General features: G+C 47.1%; 1 protein-coding gene across 1 annotated transcript; it reads left to right on the top strand.

Moving 5' to 3' along the window:
• Positions 1 to 1591: 1591 nt before the first annotated feature.
• Positions 1592 to 3479, top strand: LOC111255664 (peptide-N4-(N-acetyl-beta-glucosaminyl)asparagine amidase A-like). Its single transcript, XM_022826384.1, has one exon. The coding sequence runs from the start codon at positions 1654 to 1656 to the stop codon at positions 3301 to 3303; it is 1650 nt and encodes a 549-aa protein (XP_022682119.1). The 5' UTR covers positions 1592 to 1653; the 3' UTR covers positions 3304 to 3479.
• Positions 3480 to 16217: the final 12738 nt, after the last annotated feature.

The raw sequence follows: 16217 nt of genomic DNA, 5'->3' as shown, positions 1-16217 counted from the left end.
TATGATAAAACATAGTGCTCCGGTAGTCTTCCTTTACCTTTTCCATTTCCCAATAATTATTGGGACAACCTAATAATTCACCCAACTTGACTCTCACAATATGATAGTTTTATTAGGATGAGATTATTGGGAGACTGCAAAAGCAACCCTCCCAATAACGATGAAAGTAATATTGGGATATCCTTATTAACTAATTATTGAAAAATATTTATTGGAGGACCGGAACCTATTTGTTTTGTTGCGAACGAAGGTGTCAATTTGCAGCTCAGATTCAAGTTTAGGCAAACTATTTCCTGATCCTGAATGGCAACCGGGCATGCTCCCGACCTGTACTATCTCAGGCGAACAAGCAGCACCATGCTCCTGCCCCGTCATGGCGGCGGGACCAGCGGCTGAGCGGCAGCTGGAGCCGACATGCGACATGGCCGAGCTCATCCGCAGCTCTGAATGTTTCAGTAGCGGTGCATGGCTGCGCGAAAATGAAGTGCGACAAGATATGACTAGTATAACGGGCAGATCAAGCCAAAGCATAAAACAACTGTACCATTTGCTCCGATCAAACTGTGTACTACTCATTGGAAGAGCACGTATACTAGACACTTATGGCCAAATCTACTGATTGGAAGGCGTAGAAAACCTAAGAGGTCTATACTGGTTCACCTAGGACTTGACGCCCTGCGATGAGAACAACGTTCTTGTTGCATACGGGGACAAGGTCTCGTATGTGCCACAGGCCCACAGCTTCTTGCAGGCTTGCAGCTAGCATGCCAATTGCCAAGCAACTGCCTCTAGTAGGTGTGCCATCGCACTAGCTCCTTTTAGCTGTTCTTGATCCTCCTGAATTCTTTCATCCATGTAGGATCTTGGTTTGGTTGCTGCAAACTATGCTTGTCCTTGAAGATGAAAGACTTGCTTTCTCAAAAAATAAATAAATAAATAAATAAAATGCTGTTGCAACGACGCAGGGACGCGCGTTTGTGTTCATCGAGTCATTGGACTAGGGCTCGATTTTTTTATTGATAGTCACTAGACCGGGAGACGCCGCTTGAGCCGGTGTCCGTATGGCCACCGATTTCACGGTTTTAGGGGGTGTTTGGATACGAGGTGCTAAACTTTAGCAGAGTCATATCGGATGTTCAGATGCTAATTAAGAGGATTAAACATGAGCTAATTATAAAAATAATTGCACAGATGGAGTCTAATTCGCGAGACGAATCTATTAAGTGACTATCAATAAAAAAATCGAGCCCTAGTCCAATGACTCGATGAACACAAACGCGCGTCCCTGCGTCGTTGCAACAGCATTCGTCTCGCGAATTAGACTCCATCTGTACAATTAGTTTTATAATTAGACTATATTTAATATTCCTAATTAGTATCCAAATATTCGATGTGACAGGTGCTTAAAATTTAGTAGGACCCCTTAGTTTGAATTTGAATCCATGGAAGACTTTGAATTTTGAAAGACTTTCCAGGTCGTCCATGAATGGACGCATCCTCCAGGTTGACGTTGGCCTGATGGTCCGTCCTTTTCATGCAATAAAGGACGCTTGGCTTCATCAATCTTCCCGCAAAGTTTTAAGCCAAGCTACACGGCTACACGCAGTCAGGACTCAGGGAGCATTGCCTCCACTGTGGTCTCAAGTCTCAACTATGGCCGCGCCCTGCATTCACCTTGTCTTTCTCCTTTGTCTGGTCCCAGCCACCGTCGCCTCACCTCATCGTAATCTACGCAAATCCCCGGTCGACATCGCCGCGCTCGACGCGGCCGCACCGTCTCCGGCAGACGCGTCGCGGCCGACCACCTTCTTCGAGGTGGACCGCCCGCTCCGCCCGCCACCGGGCAGCTCCGGCCCGTGCTCCACGCTCCTGCTCTCCAGCTCCTTCGCGTTCACCTTCACCAAGCCGCCCGCCACCGCCGCGTACTCCCCGCCGCCCTGCCTCACCGCGGCGGGCGGCCGCGCCACGGCGATCTCCCTCGCCGTCCTCGAGTGGCACGCCACCTGCCGGGGAGTCCAGTTCGACAGGATCTTCGGCGTCTGGCTCGGCGGCGCCGAGCTCCTCCGCGGCAGCACCGCCGAGCCGCTGCAGAACGGCGTCGTGTGGTCCGTCTCCAAGGACATCACAAGGTACGCGTCCCTCCTCGCCGCCGGCAACTCCACCCTCGCCGTCTTCGTCGAGAACCTCGTCAACAGCCAGTACACCGGCGTGTACTATGCCAACGTGACGCTCCACCTCTACTTCCGCCGCACGCCGACGAGGCCGCCACCCGCCGTGGCTCCCGCCGACCTCATCGTCCCGATGTCCAGAGGCTTGCCTCTGAACGACGGGCTCTGGTACAAGATCCAGAACGCCACCGACGCAGTGTCCACGAGCGTGACGTTGCCATCCAACACGTACCGCGCGGTCGTGGAGGTCTTTGTGTCGTTCCACGGGGACGACGAGTTCTGGTGGACAAACCAGCCCGGTGCCGACGCCAACGGCCCGTTCCGCGAGGTCACTGTCCGTGTTGACGGGGTCCTCGCCGGCGCCGCGTGGCCGTTCCCCGTCATCTTCACCGGCGGCATCAACCCCCTCCTATGGCAGCCCATCACCGGCATCGGCTCCTTCAACCTCCCGACGTACGACGTCGAGGTGACGCCGTTGCTGGGCAAGATGCTGGACGGCAAGGCGCACGTGTTCGCGTTCGCGGTGACCAACGCCGTGGACGTGTGGTACGTCGACGCCAACCTCCACCTCTGGCTTGACCCTGGGAGCACGGCGACGGCGGCGGGCCTCGTGAGCTACGTGGCGCCGGAGTTAGCGGCGGCGACGACGTCCTCCCGAACGACGGCGAGCCGGAAGGTCTCGGCGACCGGATGGGTGAAGTCGTCGTACGGGAACATCACGACGAACGCCACGCAGACGTTCGCCTTCGACAACACCAACGCCGGCGAGACGGTGAACCAGACGACCGTCGCGCACGCCGGCGTCGCCGCCACGGGCCTCGCCGGCGTCCTGTACTACTCGGTGCAGACGCGCCAGAGCTTCCCGCTTTTCTTGGACTCAGGAGCGGACCAGGTAACCGTCACGCACGGGTTGGAGGAGACGACGGTAGCCGCCGGCCGGTGGTCGTCGGGGCCCAGGTACCAGTCGCTGCGCAACACGCAGCGGAGCAGCGTCCGCGGGGCGTCGTGGGGCATCCAGCAGACGTACAGGTACGAGGCCACCGACGGCTGCTACTTGAGGAACGTGACCAGCAGCGTTTACAGCATCGTGTCGGACCAGTCCAGTGAGGCGTGCGTGAAGGGGCCATTGCGTTGATCTACAGGATCAAGCAATAAATAAAGTGTACGGTGTGGTAAAGCCTGGGCAGTTTCTATATTGCCAGTTTATGGCAGTCCACAACAAGCTTACGAGCATGCAAGCCACCGACAGAATACAATCAGCTCCGGACTGCGGAGAATGAGGAATCACATACTTTAGCTTTCACCCTTGAAGTACTTCAGACAAAGCAAGCAAGCCATATTGAGAAAGCTATGCTTATCAGCGCCAAAAAAAAAGAAAGAAAGAAAAAAGAAAATTAAAACATGACTAGAAGATAACGACAAATAAAATATTACTCCCTCCATCCTAAATTATGTGTTATTTTAACTTTAGATTCATAGATATTATTGAAATTTTAAAATTATTTTAATAGTTAGTTCAATAATCACTCTATCTTTAAAGTTCTGTGTCCTTTTTACTACTGCATAAGCCCGTCGAACCAGATGAAAATATCATATGAAAAATCACAGAGCTTGTCCTTATTCTTTTTCTGTTTTATCTTAGCTAGCACTATAAATAGGGTCCATGACGAACATGTGTTTGTTTTTTACCCCCAAAAAATGTTAGGAACATGTAATTTTCATTCGCAGGCAAACACTACTTTAGTCTGACATCCACAAAAGTAGCCCCTTTCTGCATATGAAAACTAAGATGGTTATGTGTTTTCTAATAAAAACAAAAATAATAAATGTTTTGAGGTTTCACATGAGAATATGAAGCATCCCGCGGAGGCTAAATATGAAACAAATACCAGTCCCAGAAGGTTGCTAACACATTTATTCAACAGATGGTTCAAAAACCGTACAACTCCCGAAGGAGCGGGCGGGCAAGCCACACCCAAAGGAGAAACAAACCAACAACGATATAGATTTAAGTTGCAGTCCAGTCGGACTCTGGGCTGCAATCGGAACTAAGCGACAGCGGAAGCATTCTGCAAAGGCCAACACCACAGGTAGCGTTGGGTGCGGAAGCGACCTCCTACTCAAAATCCTCGACGAAGTACGGGTCTTCCTCTGGAGAACCAAAACAAGGGTGAGTACAAAAGTACCCAACAAGTCCAACCCTATCCACGGAGGGGGATACAATCAAGAATATGCACAGGATATATCAAGGATTAAGCTCGGGTTTATTTGCCATAAAGCTGGGTTTTTCAACACATGCAGAGGTTCATTTTCAAAAGGGTTTTCAAAAAATATTTTCTTTAGTAACCGAATCAATAAGAGGGGTTGATCCTACACAAAGGATCCAAGTTTTAATGCTACCGGACTCCCTGTCCATGGTAGCTCACGACACAACTGCCGGACACCTTCCAAAATCCAACTCACACCATGAAAATCATCCATCACCCAAACACTAGTTATGTGTCCAAGCTGTAACTCGTCCAATGCCGTGGACACGGCTACCCGGATAGGTTTTAACTCTGCAGAGGTTATACACTTTACCCACAAGTAGGGTACCGCAACACGATCATCTTAGTGTCGGTGCAGATCCTATCAAAGCCATTACCCACCTTAGCTAAGACTGACTAGCCAACACGGAAGCAACCAAGGGGTTAACGACCTTCCAATGAGGTCTTAACCGGGATCTAAGTTCACACAGTTTTTAGTATTTCTCCATGGTCTCTCGTTGCTCACCAGCTCTCCTGATGGCTAACAGACCAGCTAGTGGGATTTATGCTAAGCTGCCACCCACACAACGGTTGAGTGGTTGCATGATAGTGGGTTAGGCAAGATGGCACATCAACTCGGTCCTTAACTGTGACAAGATGGATATCTCCCAACCTTGCTCAACCACAAAGGTACAAGCCCAACTTATTGGCATTTCACACAAGAAACACCCATCCATCTCCTCTAAGCATTTCTTTTCTTTATTTCTGAAAACCCATTTTTCTCATTTGAAAACACTCACACATTTATTCTTTAAATAAACCATTGCAGTCATGATTGAATTGAGTAACAAGGTCCTAAGCATTCTAGCAGTAATTATAATCCAAACAGAGCAAATCATATTTAGAGATAATTATAGGACAATCAAGGAATGTTCATAGCAATCAAGGGGTGTATATCCAACCGTGTTTCAGCAGTAAAACAATATGCAATTTTATAAAATAAGCCAATAGGTTGTGTTTGAAAAACTAGGATAAATATGCATCAAAGAGTGAGATTGGACTTGCCGTCCTCGTAGTTGGCTGGGAGTTCTTGCTCGTGGGGCTGGTCCTCGGGCTCGGGCTCACGGTCAAACTCCTCCTCAGGCTCCTCCTCGGGTACTCCACGATCTACGGCACACACAATCGGGCACACAATAAATAAAAGAAAATTAAATCTTTACCCGTTGAGCTTTGAACAGAGAACGCGAACGGAAAATAGAAGGAATGAGTATTTTCATGAGATTTGGAGATGACTCAGCGGAAGTATATTGGAAGATGCCGTGGTCGAATTTTGGGTTAATTGGAGGAAGTTTGGCGCATGAAATGACGAGATAACCGTGTGTTTAGGGGCTTAAAACAAGTTTTAGGACTAAACTGCGAGAACCAGGGACTTGTTTGTAAATACTTTTGGGAGGTGGAAGGGCTGATCTATGAAAAGAGTTTGAGAGAGGTGAGAGGGCTGTTTTGTGAATAGACAAGAGCTGGGGGTTAGATCGAAATTGGAGGGGGTTTTCTTCCTCCTCCTTTGAACCGTGACTTGGAGAGGAGAGAGGAGGGGAAACTGGTGGGGGCCGATCGGCCTAGGCTCGCCGGCGGCAAGGATTGGCGGCGGTGAAAGGTAGAGGAGGCCGTGGGGACTCGATTTTGGTCCTCACCTTGGTGAATCGACGACAGGAAGCGAGGGGGCCGGTGGTGGACATGGGGCAGCTCGGGCGGAGCTCCGGCGAGGGTGGCGTTCTGGAGAGGGGGCGGTGAGCTGGGGAGATGAGTGGCGAGGGAGGCCGGGGTGTCGCCCCCTTTTATAGCCGGCGGAAGGAGTGGGGGAGCGGCCGACGGTGGTGGGGACCGGGGCCAGGTGCGGCGGCGGGCGGCGTCTTGGTGCGGTGCCGGTGGCGCGGCAGTAGGGGGCCGCCGGTGGTGTAGCGATGGGCCCGGCGTATGGCAGGGGCTGTTGGCGCACTGGGCGTTGAGCGGCATCAGTGCGGGGCCGGGCGCGGCCAGGGGTGGGGTCGGTGTGGGCGACCCGGCTCTCCGGCGCGACGCGGGTGCAAGGGCTAGGGGCGGCAGGCGAGGCAGAGGAGGGGGGTCCGAGGCATGTGTGGTAGGAGGGTGTTAGGCGGGCCAGGGAGAGGGGGCGGCGCCAGGGGAAGTGGCGCTAGGTGGGCCTGGGGTCAGTGCGGTGCGTAGGACGGGGCAGGCGCATGCGGCCAGGAAGAAGAAAGGAGAAGGAAGGAAGAAGAAGAAAGGAAGAAGAAAGAAAGGAAGATAGAGAAGGAAGAAAAAGAAAAGAGAGAAAAAAGAACAGGGGAAAAAGAGAAAAAAAGAAAGGGAGAGTCGGCGGAAAATGCGGAAAACGGTCGGAGCACGTGCGGCGGTTTGTCGACCGGCATGCGGTGGAATTTGTGGAGAGGGTAAAAATGATGGTTGTCGGCTTTGGGTGCCGGGACGGCGAAATCGCCGAGAAGACGGGATTTTCGGGAGCTCAACGGTAAAAAGATTTTGAATTTTTTTTTTGCGGGTGATTTAAGTTGGTGATTTTTACGGATGTTACAGAATACATCAAAGAATTTGATAGATGTTGGCTCTCTTTCTAAATGATTAGCATGAATAACAAAGCACAATTAAAATTCTTATTATCATTTTCAATTAATGTGAAGATCTGAAATCCAGCCTAACGCATCAGCTAGCCCAGCCCAGCCCAAGTTCACAAAAACATGTTTCGTGTTAGCAGCGCCGCCGCTCGCGTCGTGCTGCGTGGACGTCTAGATGCACCGTCACGGCGCCTCCCTGTTGCCGGAGACTCCACCACCGTCTCCGTCATCCAAGGGCACTCCTCGTCCACAGCTCTCTGAATAGTATATAAACATCATCTCTCTTTCGGCACGCCCCTTGGCCTAACTGTCTGCAGATCAGCTGCCTCCGCTACCATATTCATCCATTTCATCAGTTCCATGAGCCCATCTTTCCTCAGTTACCCTGAAAAAAATATCCCTTCCCGTGAGCTCATCTTGGCTTAATAGCTTGTGAGGCTGTGGATTTGATCCGTCGATGGTAGTCGGCTCGGTAGATACGCAGGGAGGAATAGATTTGTCCAACAATCACTCATCCATGGACAAAGAAGATGATGCTGGCTATATAAAGATAATTTTCCTTGATCTGAATGTTGATGACCCAAGTTCTGATTGTTTGAGTTTGCATTCAATCCATGTTCTTTATCTAAGGAAAATGTCCAGAGGCTATTGTTGACAACAAAAGCTACAAGGGAAAAAAATTCTTATATGATCTCTAAAGTTGTAAATCGAGTTCAATTTGCTAGTTTAATCGATAATATGTTTTAACCATTTGTCATACTAGCTATAATTTTACGTATTAGGGTTCACTGGTACTTCTTGCCACAGATGCATGTGATTAGATTGTGTGTTTATTTGGATGGGCTGGGCTGGATTGGACAGGTGAGGACCGGAACCAGGAAGGTACCTACAAGTAAACATCATAAATAATATTCTTAATTAATTAAGTATGCTTTAGGATTCATGCTACTTTTTTAAAAAGGAGTACCGGAGCACTTCTCAATAAAACATTCATATACATGCTCAAGCAGTGAATGGATGGATTTGTATCGCAACAGTTATTTTGGCAATGCGCATGACATACTCACCGCAAATAGACGGCTTGGCGTTCATGTATTTGCTCCATGTAGCGCATATCGGCAATGGTACCTCCTGACAGCCTACCCTTGCTGAACAAATGACCTCTCCTCCCACCTCCATTTCCTCGACGAGAAGATTTGCGTCGTGAAGGCAGACGATGACCATTCTGGCACATCCTTGAATTTGATGTTAGCTTCTACGAAGAGAACTATGGGAAAAGAACAACCTGATGATGTGGTGACGCGATGGGATCGCACGCAAGAAAAAAGCAACTGTAGAAGCGCTCTATCCCGATACATGCTGGGTTCAAGAACGAAGGCAAGGGAACCCGTTTCTGCGTGGCAGGGTTAACCACAAGCTCCCAAGGCAAGAGGAGGTCATTGTTGTAATCCTTAATGGGGTTGTTTTTCGTATCATCCAAGAATTCAATCGAGGTGGGCGTTGATCAGCCGCCCTGTGGAGGGTTTTGAGAAGAAAGATGTGTAGTCATAGTCAGTCGGGCACCGCCACGACTTAGAACAAGCCATTGAGATGGTGAGGAAGGAGGTCAGCCCGTGGTATGTCGTACATAAAATATGGTCCCACCAGAAGGTTTGGACGATCTTAAATATGGGGTTGGACACCGAGATGCATCCAACATGGAGACCATGGTGCATGACGGCGTAGTCTACATGGAAAGGCTATAACTAGTCGAGGATTAGAAAAGTACTCATTGTAATAAGAGTAGAACCCCTTTAGTCGTATCCGACTAGTATTCTTGTAACCAACTGACCTATAACCCTGCCACAACAATATAAGGCGAGGCATAGATCCTCTCCAAAGCAATTCAATCCAACCAACACACATGCAATCTAGCGGTCCGAACCTATCTAAATCGTGTGCCTATGTTTACCTTCGAGTCCTTGATGTTGACGAGGCCCACTAACGAAAACACTACCTCGGGCACCCCCCTCGGTAGGTTTTCGGGTTTAAACACCGACAGCTGGCGCGCCAGGTAGGGGACCTCGTCGAGAATCCACTGGTGAACTTAATGGCACAAGTCATCATCAAGCCAATCATCGCGTTCGAAGCAGGTGCGATGTTTGTCTTCGGCTCCTAGGTTTGCATCGCAGACGACGTTGGAAATTTCCACTGCCACATTGCGTCGACCCCGGAGAAGAAGCAGCAAACCATGAAGCTCTAGCGCCAAGCTCGGAGGATCTCGTCGAGAATTTCGATGAATTTTCAATTTCTAACCTAGTAAGAGGCTAGGGGGACGAGTCCAAGTTCAACTCAACTTCTTCCACCAGTTGGATTGACTTCCATGAGCCGGCACATAAGCCATCGTGCGAGTCAGACTACTACCCGAGTCAATTCCCGTTTGGACTCTGCAATGCGGCCACTATTCATCAGGATGCCCTGTCCAGATCAGAATTCGATACGGATATGATTGAGAACCTCGACTACTACTCAGATCCGGATGAGGAGACTCCTTTATCAGGTCCGCAGCATGGCTTGGTAATCACATCAATTTTCCAAGGCAGATTCGTCTACTGGCCCAACATGAAGCCACCCGCTCTTGCCAAAGATGACGATTCACGCCTCATCGCCTACCTCGACACTCTCTCGTACCAGGAGGAAGGTCCTCTATCTCCCATCTATGAGGAAGGTGGCACTACGGTGGTCATCACTTCAAGCTCGGGAAGCCACCCTCTAGAGCGAGAACACTTCGCCGTCATTACTGGACAAGAGGACATAGAATAAGAGCAACAAGACAGAAACCTGCAGCATGAGCATCACCCGGATGACGTCTCACAGGATGAACTCACTGTCAACATTGTTGGAGAAGCAACCAAAGCTCAAAGAACTCGACGACGAGTAAGAAACACCGCAACAACAGAGCGTCACCGTTGCCTTGCACCGGACCTACCAATCCAGAACCTGGATAACATCTTTGAAGTAGTTCAAAAGCGTCAGCATCATACTCCCCTGGCTACCGTCGCGTCTATTGATCTCATCACCCTCGCAATGCCTCTTAACAAGTACACAAGACTGTTGGCTGATCTGGCGGAACTCGTGTATGAACAACTCGATCAGCAGAATCCGATACAGTCCATCCAATGCTCCCCATCCGAGCGAATTCAAGATGGCTGCAACCATAGAGGCCCTCCATCCAGACCAAGTCAACTCGGAGATGCCAAACCAAGCCAAGCTGGAGCTGAAGGTAGTCGAGCAGGATCCTCGGAGGCCGTGGCCACCATGGGGCTAACCTAGAGCCTGAACGCCCAGTTGGATAGCTCCGCAACAAGATCAACGCCAGCTGCGATGCTTGTACTATCATCGACAGACGACGCGTCGAACGCGAGCAAGAAGTCGAACACACAGGAGATCATACTAACGGGTTCCCCACCTTCACAAGACGTGTGAGGAAGACAAATCTACCCAAAAAGTTCAAACCCCTGGGTATCACCAAGTACAATGGCAGGTAGGATCTAGTCCAATGGCTCCGGTGCTACTCGCTGTCAGTACAAGCAACTGTGGAAAACAATGACACCAAAGTCATCTGATTCCCCATCTGCAAGGAGGTGGCGCCACTCACATAGCTCGAATCGTTTGATAAGAAGTCCATCAATTCGTGGAAGGACCTCAAGGTAGTGTTCACCAACAACTACGCAGGGGCAATGCAGCGTCCTGGCAATAGTATCGACTTGTCTCAAGTTAAACAACAAGAAGGTGAGATTCTGCTTGAGCTACTTACATCGCTTCTTCGACAACAAGGCCACAATCGTAGATGTCACAGAGCGCGACGTTAATGACTGCTTCCAGAACAGCCTCCACGACCGCCGGATGTTCCAGGACTTCGGCAGAAGACATCTCGCTGATGTCAAATCTTCTAAGATCATGGTATAGACGTTGGTAGATGAAGAAGACAGAGAGATTGAAAGGTTAGAGTCCAATCTCAACAAGGTCTAGAACAACAACAATCAGAACAATGGCCAACACAACAACAAGAATCTCGATGATCGCCCCAGCAATGACAACCGAAATAACTACTCAGGAGGTCACAACCATAAGTGCAAGCCAGACAATACTGTCACGGCAATTTTGCAGTTATCCAAGAAAGGTGGCGGCAAGAATCAAAAAGACCCTTGTTCAACGAGTTCCTGAAGAAACAGTGCCCATGGCACCCATACCACAAGCACTCTGCGATAGATTGTTTCAGTCTACGAAGAGTCATGAAGGACCTGCTAGAGCCATCTGGCACCAAAGACAAGGGCAAGGCTAAGGAAGCCGAAGACGATGGTGACAATAGCAAGTTTCAGAACCCATCCAACACTGTCAACGTCATCTTCAGCGGAACCCCGGGTACTGCTACTAAGCGGTCCCAGAAGCTCACTCTTTGAGAGATAATGTCCGTTGAATTTTTGATGCCAACATTCCTCAAATGGTCCGAGGTACCAATTACCTTCTACATGAAAGACCAATGGACTAGTTTCTCAGACCCAGGATGGTATCCCCGTATCCTGGACCCGGTTGTCGCTGGCTCTAGACTTACTAAAGTAGTCATCAACATCAGTAGCGGTCTCAACATCCTGTTCGCCAAGATACTGAAGAAGATGGGCCTCAATGTCACCGATATGCTCACCCTAACTAACTCTCCATTCTATGGGATCGTCCCGAGCAACGCGGCTGTACCCCTCAAACAAGTGGTTTTGCCAGTTACCTTTAGGACCAAAGAACACTACCGGACAGAATACATCCGGTTCGAGGTGGCGGGCTTCGAAATATCATACCACACCATTCTTGGAAGACCAGCATTGGCCAAATTCATGACCATCATGAAGAGTATAATTGTCCCCTAAGTGGGTTTTGGTGAATTAATGACACAAGCTTAAGTGACTAATGAATTTTGAAGTGCACGAGCAGGTTTAAAATGATTGGTGGACATGTAGCACTTGTGGATGACCCTCATAAAGGAAATGAATGAATATGAGGCATACCTTGAAGGCTAAATTTATTTTTGATTTAAATTTGTGTATAGGAATGCCGCACTATTAAGAGGAATGCGTAATCTTTGGTCTTTACATTGGAAAAGGTGCTCAAGATAAACTAGCCAACCTATGAGAGACACCTTTACACCTGCACTTCACATGGGGATACTTAGAAAAGTGCTGAAATGAGAGCTCCAGAGTATTCTGGAGAAAGTTCCGAAATATTTCGGAGGTTCCACAGTTTCCGGAGAAAGTTCCGAAATATTTTGGAGGTTCCAGAGTTTTCGGAGAAAGTTCCAGAAGATACTGGAGGTTCCAGAGAAAGTTCTAGAAAACTCCGGAACTTAACCCCCAATGGCTAGTTTCGGGGTGAAGCGGTATAAATACCCCCTCACCCCTCCCTCAGCCTCTCTCTGGACCTAACTTAAGCACCTTGTTCTTTGTCAAGCCGGTGATTTCATGTTTGTTACTCTTGAAGCTTCAAGCTCCTAGCTGGCTAGGCATTGCCCGTGGAGCATCCATGATTGTGACTCTAGGTTGATCTTTGTGGTCGCTAGAGTGAGGAAAGTGACCTAGGTGTCAAAGGCCCACCCTTTGTGGGTTCCTCAATGGAGAGGTAGGCTTCAAGTGTGGAGCTGAACTCCGGTAAACGGATCCTTGTGTCTTGTGCTTGATGTTCTTCATTTCGTTCATATTCTAGCATAGAGTTCATACCTAGGGTTTGTGATTGATCTACTTTTTGAGAGGGTTGCTAGTGTTTCTACCATGTGATTCAGGCTCAGTATACCTTGTTATATAACCTATATTCATCGATTTAATTTTGGATAAGGTCTGCATAAGGCATAGTTGATTTCTTCTTAAATCTCCATAGAATCCGTAGATTTCTTCGGAGATTCTGGAAAAATCTTTGGAAACTTCAGAACTCACTGACAAAGTTGGTTTAAGTTGTGGAAAATTTCAGGATCGATTATTCACCCCACCTCTAGTTAACATCCTATATCCTTTCAATGGTATCAGAGCTTTGGTCTCCGAATTGAAGCATAACCGCTTGGAGTATCAAGATGTAAACAACGGGAGGTCTGGAGGTGCCACCCGGAGGTGATGTAACCTATCCAAATGCAGTGCAACATCCCGTTCTACCACAAGGTGCACAAACAATTGCTCAAGGAAGAGATGCTGGTAGAGCAAGCACAAGTGCAAAGCCAAGGAATGAAGAAGTTGGAGAATCTTCCGACAATGACTCGTATTATGATGATGCAAGATCAAACCGCTCCGGACGCCAAGCTTCACAAAGGGAGTTTTACCAAATCTCTTTCAATTATAGTCATTTAAATTTCAACACCTCATCCGGGTCCATCCCACTGGGAAAGCCACCTCGTTTCAATGGGGTAAGCTATTCCGCTTGGAAAGATTCGATGAGGGACTATTTGATGACGGTCAACCCTACGCTTTGGGAAGTTGTTGATGTATGTATCATCTTTCCATGTGGAGATGCTCCTCTCACACAAGATCAAGCAATCGACATTCAACGTAACTTCCAAGCTTTACATCTCATCAAGAACTCACTATGTGCCGAAGAATTTGACAAGATCGATGGATTACGATCCGCTAAGGAAGTATGGGACACTCTTCTCAATAATCATCAAGGAACAAGAAAAATTAGAGAAGGAAGGATAAGACAACTAGAAAGTGAACTCAACTGCTTCATCATTAAAGAAAATGAGACACTACAAGAGATGTACAATAGGTTGAACAAGATTGTTAACAAGATAAGGTCTCTTGGAAGTGACAACTGGGGAAGAGAGAAGTGGTTGACAAGATTCTATCAGTTTATATGGCTAGAGATGTTCAACTTCCTACCTTGCTTAGAGAGAAGAGAGGGTTCAAGAAGTTCACTCCAGCGGATGTGATTGTAAGAATTGACGAAAATCTTATTACCGTCAAGGAAATCAAGCTATCCTAAGAAATGTCCAAGATTCATGATCAATTAGAGAAGAAAAATGGAGTAGCTCTCAAAGCAATCGACAAGAACAAAAAAAGGGAGCAAGCTCATCATACAATGTAGTTACCAAGGATGATAGTAATGATAGTGATAGTGAAAATATGGATGAGAAAGAAATGATCTTGTTCATGAGAAAAATCAAGAAAGTGATGAAGAAAGGTGGTTTCTTTGATAAGAACAAAGATAAGAGCAAAATAAAAAGAAAGTTAAAGAGGCCATGCTTTGGATGTGGCAAGGAGGGTCATTTCATTGCAAATTGCCCGGAAGTCAATATCAAGAAAAATGAATCATCCAAGTTTGTGAAGAAAAACGTTGGTGAAACTCACTTGGGTCAAGAATGGGATTCAAATGAAGAAAGATCGGACTCCGATGAAGAAGTTAGATTGGCTACAATGGCTATTGGAGTGTTAACTTCCAAGTCATCTTTATTTGAGGATCTCACCGATGATGAAGATGACTTCACCCACACTTGTCTCATGGCTACAGAACCCAAGGTAGATTCCGATTCACCTTGTGTTGATGATGTCAATAGTGATGATGAAAAAATATTAAAAGGTTTAGGTAAATGTGCTACTAAAAGGATAATGAAACTAATGATGGAAATAGAAGATAGGGATAAGACTCTTGAGGTACAAGAAGAGTTACTTAGACTTGAGTGAGAGAAAACCATTGCTCTTGAGAATTCCTTTGAAAATGAAAAGAAGGGTTTCAAGGTGCAAGAGGACTTGCTAAAGACTAGAATAGATAAGATTCTTAGCCTTGAGAAATATCTTGATAAAGAGAAGATGAGAGTGGAAGAATTAACTAAGGAACTATCCTTAGCTAAGGGCACTAGTGCTAATCTTAGGAATGAACAGGTTGAACTTCAAGAGAACCTTAGTAGTTTGAAAGCCAATCACACGGCACTTGAAGTCCAACTCAACACTCTTAAGAAAAGTAACTTATCCAACTCTAATGATGCATCCATATCTTATAGTGCCTCCACAACAATGTTTATACAAGATGTTATAAAATTGTTGTTAATGCTTGTGCTACTAACATTGCCAAAATGAATGCTAGGAAGAAAGAGATTGCTAGGTTGTCAAACTCACACCTGAATGAAGAAAAGAGTACCTCCAAAAGGGGTGAGTTTGAGAATTACACAAAGGGCTTTGGGTAAAACTACATGAAGAAGTTTGGCTTTAAGGATGGCAAGGGACTAGGTAAGTATGAGAAAGGCTCACTTGATCCAATTCCATTCGTGAAGAAAAACCACACCATGAGCATGGGGTCAAAGAAGGTGGTGCATGGTATAGTGCCACTAGGTGCAAGAGTTGTTGGCAAGCAACTTAAGTACAACAAGCCCATCAAATTCTACAACTATCAAGAAATACAAGCTAAACACCATGCCTATCTAGTCAAGTCAAAGGTCACTCAACCAAAACAAGCTAAGAAGCCTAAGATATATGCCTCACAAAATGGTTTCTATGCTGATTATGTGTTGACTTAGGATCACAAGGGTAAGGTGATAGCCAAGTATGTGGGGTGTTGCACCAAGGACACATTGATCAAAAGGAGTGTGTTAGTGCCCAAGGTTCTTGTGACTAATGCTTTAGGACCCACGTGTCATTGGGTACCTAAAACACAAGCCTAATTTGTTTTGTACTCCATCGGTGGAATAAAATGAGTGATTGATAGTGGATGCAAAAATCATATGACCGGTGAGAAAATGATGCTCTCCTCATGTGAAATGAAGAAAAATCCAAGAGAGAAGATCATATTTGGTGATAACAATGAAGGAACCGTTATTGGTCTAGGTAAAGTTGCTATCTCAACCGATCATTCAATTTCCAATATTTATTTGGTTGAATCTTTGCACTACAATTTGTTATCCGTGTCACAACTTTGCGAGATGGGTTACAATTGTTTGCTCTCTAATGAGGGTTAGACCATCTTTAGAAGAAGAGATGACTCCATTTTTTTCAAGGGTGAACTCAAGGGAAAGCTTTATCTAGTGAATTTTACCTCAGATAAAGCTCAACTTGATACATGTTTGATGGAAAAGTTTAGCTTGAGTTGGCTTTGGCATCGCCGGCTAGCTCATGTTGGGATGAATAATTTTAAGAAGCTTCTAAAGGGGGAACACATCTTAGGACTAACTG

The sequence above is a fragment of the Setaria italica genome, chromosome V, assembly GCF_000263155.2.
Source record: "Setaria italica strain Yugu1 chromosome V, Setaria_italica_v2.0, whole genome shotgun sequence".
Lineage (NCBI taxonomy): Eukaryota > Viridiplantae > Streptophyta > Magnoliopsida > Poales > Poaceae > Setaria > Setaria italica.
The sequence above is the reverse complement of the archived record's forward strand: the minus strand, read 5'-3'. Positions and strand labels throughout refer to the sequence as shown.